Here is a 6,354-nt window from a genome sequence, read left to right on the forward strand (position 1 = left end):
AATACGCTTCCATAAAAAAAATCAACTTTAACATAAAAAAAACTAACTTTCACTATTGTTTTAACGACTTATACCATACACAACGGATGTTGTACTGCTTCAAGTACCGGACAACCAGCATCGGAACTAGTATGTCTCAATATGTTCGGTCCACGGTCCACACAATCCTCTCAAAGCGGTCTGGTTCCAGATCGATTCAAATGCTCACCCCTAAATTTAATCATTCTCATATAGGTTCAAGTTTCTCCATCTTCATAATTATCAATATTGATTGGATACAACTATACACTTGATCTTTCTGATTCTACAAAGAGACCCGGTCAATTCTACCTAGATGCCATATTTTGCATGTAGTTTTATGCACGACCAAATGTGAACTTGCCCAATCCATCAGCCCGATCCGGTTGTTGGGTCCAAGTCCAACTATTTTGGATAAGATCCACAATGGGTTTACCTATAAACGGAGTTATGCGAATTTTCTTTCAACAATGTCGAAAATGGAAAATTATCTAAAGAACTTGTAACCTCTAATAGATGGAAAAAAAAACACGACAAAAGAACTTAAAAGACGAAAACAAATTGAAAATATCAAACGCCAGTTTCGGGGGATTGAGATATCAAAAGAAGGACAGGAGTAACCGCGTTTATCTTGTCCGTGTGAATGAAAGGTTGGATGATACTAACAATTAACAAACAGTCGTATATATTCTACTTCACGATTTAGTAATAGTATAATAATCCTCAACATGTTTTTACTCACATAATACATCTTTCCTCATTCATTCCCTTGAACTAATCAAAACACATAAAATAAGAAATGGTTAGACTAATTCAGCACCTCTGCTTCGCTTCGCCTTCTCCTCCATAGCTATTAGGTAAGTATTTCTTTGTTTTCTTCGTATCAAGATCTCTCAACCTTTTTTCCATTTGAGATGCTTTGACCTTTTCCTTCGTTTTCAACATTTGTTTGTTCTTTGCATAGACTTTCGATTACTCTCTCATCCTTTCTAGGTCTTCTTTTCTTCTCTATCTATGCATACAAAATGCTTGTTGCTCTTTATCGCTTGATGTGATTAATCGTTACTTGATGTTTAATTTACTTTATACAACTCGAATCAAATCTGTATAGTTTTTGAATCGTGGTTCAGTTTAATTTGCTTCTGCTTTTGGCAATTTGAGTTGAGATTCGTGATCTTGTTTTGATAATCTTGAAGTCAATCGGAGTGGATTTGACTTTTGGGTTTTTGATAAAGTTTAGATCTTTGTTTTGAATCTTTATATTAAAGGTGAAAAGGGGGTATCTTGGGAGGTGATATGATAGTATATGATAATTGATACCATGTTCTTGTTTTGACAATCTTGCAGTCAATTGAAGTGGGTTTGACTTTATTTTTCTAGGTTATCTCGACGATGAAGTTCAGATCTTTCTTTCTCTGAGCGAAAAATCAAATCTTTATGTTAAAATCCTTATCGGGTTTCTTGACAATTGATCAAAGCGAAATGGGTAACACCTGTGTTGGACCAAATATTTCAAAAAACGGATTCATCCAATCCGTTTCAGCTGCAATGTGGAGAACCCCAGCTGATTCCACCCCACCTACCCCAAATGGAGACCAATCAAATCACAGCAGACAATCAGAATCACCATTACCTGTTCAAAACAAGCCACCAGAACAAATCACAATTCCAAAACCAGACAAGAAACAAGAACAACAACAACAAGTAAAACCCAAAAAAGCCCCTCAAATGAAAAGGGTATCAAGTGCTGGCCTTAGAACCGATTCAGTCTTACAAAGAAAAACCGGGAGTTTAAAGGAGTTCTTCACATTGGGGAAGAAACTAGGACAAGGGCAATTTGGTACAACTTTTCTTTGTATAGAAAAAGCAACGGGTGAACATTACGCGTGCAAATCGATTGCAAAAAGGAAGCTATTGACAGATGAAGATGTGGAGGATGTGAGAAGGGAGATTCAGATAATGCATCATTTAGCAGGGCATCCGAATGTTATAGCCATTAAAGGAGCTTATGAAGATGCTGTTGCAGTTCATGTTGTTATGGAATTGTGTGCAGGAGGTGAGCTTTTTGATAGGATTATTCAAAGAGGACATTACACTGAGAAAAAAGCAGCTGAGCTTACAAGAACGATTGTTGGGGTTGTTGAGACTTGTCATTCTTTAGGTGTTATGCATCGCGATTTAAAGCCTGAAAATTTCTTGCTTGTTGATAAGAAAGAAGATTCACTTCTCAAAACTATTGATTTTGGATTATCGGTTTTCTTCAAACCAGGTATACTTTTATTTGCATTGTTTTACCAATTTGGTTAAAGAATGGTTAACAAGTGAAACAAATATGGATATGCATAAGTTTGTAAAAAGATTGAGTTAATATTATTATTGTTTTTGTAGGTGAATCATTTAATGATGTGGTTGGAAGCCCATACTATGTGGCACCAGAAGTGTTGAGAAAACGTTATGGTCCTGAAGCGGATGTTTGGAGTGCTGGGGTTATTGTTTATATCCTATTAAGTGGTGTACCTCCATTTTGGGCTGGTGAAATTACTTATATACCCTTCATTTTTTATACCCTAAAATACATGGAAACAATTTGTTTGTGTTCTAAGATTCCTTCTTTTCCTATTGGTGATTACTGATTATACAAAATGTTGATAGTTGAATGCTTCTTTATTGCATATCTTTTTGGATTATACTCTCTCCATGCCATGAAGATTACTACTTTTGATTCTAGTTTTAGAATAAAAGAAGTGTTTGACTATTGATCAAATGTCTAAAATACCCTCCGTTTGATGAAAGTTACAACTTTTGACTCTAGTTATAACTTAGTCCAACTTTTTCACTATTGATCACATGTCTAAAATACCTTTCAGGAACGACTCTATCTCGATTCCTTACTTGATTGAAGTTTTTGATTATTGATTAAATGTCGAAAATACCCTTCAAGAAAGACTCTACTCCTCATGTAATTGAAGTTTTTGATTATTGATTAAGTGTCTAAAATACCCTTCACGAACGACTCTAACTTGACTCCTCACTTAATTGAAGTTTTTTGACTATTGATCAAATGTCTAAAATACCCTTCAAGAGTGACTCTAACTCTACTCATCACTTAATTGAAGTTTTTGATTATTGATTAAATGTCTAAAATACCCTTCAAGAACGACAAAGGAGAATACATCATTACATATGATCAACATCACCACCATCGATAATTTGTAATAATGCTAAGGACATGTAGTTAATTTAACTATAAAAGTTTGACAAAATCGGAAACTTTGCAATGAAATGAAAATTGTTGTAATTTGTGTATCTTTATAGCTATTCGTGATATTAATCGTATAACTAGTGTTGTTTATTGTAGCCTATTTTTTTTTTTTTCGTATTTGGTAATTAATGGGTATATTAATTTTATATATAGAAACGGAGCAAGGAATATTTGAACAAGTCCTGCAAGGCGATCTTGATTTCTCTTCTGATCCATGGCCAAATATTTCTGAAGATGCAAAAGATCTTGTAAGGAGAATGCTTATTCGAGACCCTAAAAGACGATTAACTGCACATGAAGTTTTATGTAAGTCTTCTACTTCCATGCTTAAACAACGAGATTGTTGACCTAAAAATGGGTCGATTTTGGTTATATTGTATCTCCAATGGGTAAAATATATCAAATTAGCTAAAAAGTTAACTGGTTGAGCGTTTTGAAAATCATTCAGTGCTTACGACCTTCTAAATCACTCAAAGATTTAAACTTATTGCCACTCAAAATTGTTTTTTACTCGTGTAGTTATTGATTTGGTTGTTTTAATTTCAACGTATTTGTATTCTTTTTATCTGTTTATAACGTTGACCTTTTTACAGGTCATCCATGGGTTCAAGTTGATGGTGTCGCTCCTGACAAGCCTCTTGATTCAGCAGTTCTAAGTCGAATGAAGCAATTTTCAGCCATGAACAAGCTTAAGAAAATGGCTCTTAGGGTAAGTTTCACACTTTCACTTATTTACTTTAACTAATCCAATTTGTTTCAAACAAAAACAAGTATAATTTGACTTTTGGGGTCAAACCGGCTAAGGGTTAATGCTAAAATCGACAATCTTGTGACTTTTGAATTTGGTTTTCATTTTTCAGGTTATAGCTGAGAGTATGTCTGAAGAAGAAATAGCAGGGCTAAAACAAATGTTTCAGATGATTGATACAGACAACAGTGGTCAAATTACTTTTGATGAACTTAAAGCTGGATTAAAAAGAGTTGGTGCTAACCTTAAGGAATCAGAAATCTATGATCTTATGCAAGCAGTAAGCCCTACTTTTTTCAGATTCTTTTATAATTGGTTACATTTTTTTTTTTAAAATACAAATTCATAATGTCTGAACACAGGCGGATGTTGATAATAGTGGAACAATTGATTATGGGGAATTTGTAGCTGCAACTCTGCATCTGAATAAAATTGAGAGAGAAGATCATTTGTTTGCTGCTTTTTCATATTTTGATAAAGATGGAAGTGGTTATATTACTGCTGATGAGCTTCAACATGCATGTGATGAATTTGGTATAGATGCTAGACTTGAAGAGTTGATTCAAGATGTTGATCAAGACAATGTAAGTTTTTTTTTTTCTTAACTCTTTATTGTTTTTTTTAATGGATAACGTTATTCTTTTCACAAAAATGTAAAAAGAAAAAATCAAGACATGAATATTATATACTCAAAGTTAGAAAACACGAAATTGATTTTAAGTTCTAAGAGTGTTTGTGTTTTTGGTTTTATTTTATTTATAAAACAGGATGGACGCATAGATTACAATGAATTTGTGGCCATGATGCAAGGACACACAGGGGGGGCACCAAAGAAGAGCCTAGACAATAGTTTCAGTATCAAGTTCAGAGAAGCATTTAAGATTTGAATATATCAAACTTTTTTCTTGTTATTTTTTTTTTTGTTCTTTTTCCATTATAGGACTTTTTTACTTTCATTAAATTTGTATTTTGGTTTTGAGTTTGAATTTGTTGTGAAAACTGTAATTCAGCTCTGATTTGTATCTTGCTACAACCGAATGTTATCAAGTTCTTTGTGGATATTAACTTATGGGTTTCTTGTAACCCCTTGTTTTAAGAGGATACGATGGTTCTTGCAAAATAAAGAAGCGTCATCTTTGCTAGAATACGTGATTTTATTCAACGGAATAAATTCCATATTCCTACAAGTTAGTCCATATTTCATTATAATTGATAATTTTTTTTATTTATCTTATCAACAATCGTTTGCTTCAAAATCACAACTAACAATCAATATATTATATTTATCCTAGAACTTCTAAGACAAATATGAATACTAAACATTCGATCATATATAGTAAACTAATTGAAGACTTATGAACCCACGGTAAATCAATTAACAAACATAAATTTATTATGTGTTATAATATGTAGATTAAGTTAGATAAAATCTGTATGGATATAACAAATATCTATAATAGTATATAATCAAAATCTTAATTTTATCCTAGAAGATGAGAGAGCCGGTATGCGTTATTCCCTCTCTCCTAACTTATCTTTTTCTACTTTAACATTTTTAAAAAAGTGACGATGTTTTTTATGATCTCAATCTAAGAACACGTCGATGAAGTGGAGATGGATACTAGCGACAAAAAGATAGAACATCATCGAGTTGGAGAGCTTGAAACAGATTAAGGGCATAAATGATGCGATGGTGGAAGAGAGACGTTCTGTTTCTTTCGTTGTAATTTTGATCTTCAGATTTCCTCTGATTTTTTACTTTCTATGACTCGTGAGTGATTATGTATTGTGAACCCATTTATGAATCCATCATTTTTATATTATGAATCTAAATTTACATTTTGAATCCAAATCCATTTTAGTCCATATTTTGGATCCATTTTATATAAGCAAGAAAGAGAAAATAAATAAAAAGGAAATTATTTAGTTATTTATTGAGCATCAATAAATATTTAGAAATTATTTTGTTTAATTTATTATTTATTAATATGTTAATAAATAATTAGAAATCGATGTAATTTTTTATAAATAATTAGGTGGAATTAATTATGTCCAAAAGAGTTATACTAATTATTTAAAATAATTAATGAATAATTCTAAAATGATAATTACATGAGAATATAATAATATTATTCTTGGATTTTATTTAGGAAATGATAATATTCCACCACCTATATAAAAGGAAGAGCCTTAAGAGTTGAGCCACGATAAAACCCTAAAATTAGGCCATTAAGAGCCATCATCCTCCCATTCTGTTATGATTAATGATTCAAAGAAACCCACATTTTCTTTTGGTCTAAATACTCATGCTCCACAGCTGAGGTTC

At 32.3% G+C, this 6,354-nt stretch overlaps 1 protein-coding gene across 1 annotated transcript; it reads left to right on the plus strand.

Moving 5' to 3' along the window:
- The first annotated feature begins 665 nt into the window (after positions 1-665).
- Positions 666-5,124, plus strand: CPK1 (calcium dependent protein kinase 1). Its single transcript, XM_078976013.1, has 8 exons — positions 666-875; positions 1,399-2,287; positions 2,407-2,550; positions 3,434-3,586; positions 3,874-3,989; positions 4,141-4,308; positions 4,391-4,612; positions 4,796-5,124. Exons 2-8 carry the CDS (start codon positions 1,456-1,458, stop codon positions 4,913-4,915), a joined length of 1,755 nt encoding a protein of 584 aa, XP_078832139.1. The 5' UTR covers positions 666-875; positions 1,399-1,455; the 3' UTR covers positions 4,916-5,124.
- The last annotated feature ends 1,230 nt before the right edge of the window (positions 5,125-6,354 follow it).

The sequence above is a fragment of the Lactuca saligna genome, chromosome 9, assembly GCF_052625555.1.
Source record: "Lactuca saligna cultivar CGN05327 chromosome 9, ASM5262555v1, whole genome shotgun sequence".
Classification (NCBI taxonomy): domain Eukaryota; kingdom Viridiplantae; phylum Streptophyta; class Magnoliopsida; order Asterales; family Asteraceae; genus Lactuca; species Lactuca saligna.

What these genes read in the sequence shown, in the direction of transcription:
- CPK1 (XM_078976013.1), top strand. Translation starts at nt 1,456, where the DNA reads ATGTTAAAATCCTTATCGGGTTTCTTGACAATTGATCAAAGCGAAATG. An exon ending in ATCGGTTTTCTTCAAACCAG is followed by an intron (nt 2,288 to 2,406) that starts GTATACTTTTAT and finishes TTGTTTTTGTAG; the next exon opens with GTGAATCATTTAATGATGTG. An exon ending in TCTATGATCTTATGCAAGCA is followed by an intron (nt 4,309 to 4,390) that starts GTAAGCCCTACT and finishes GTCTGAACACAG; the next exon opens with GCGGATGTTGATAATAGTGG.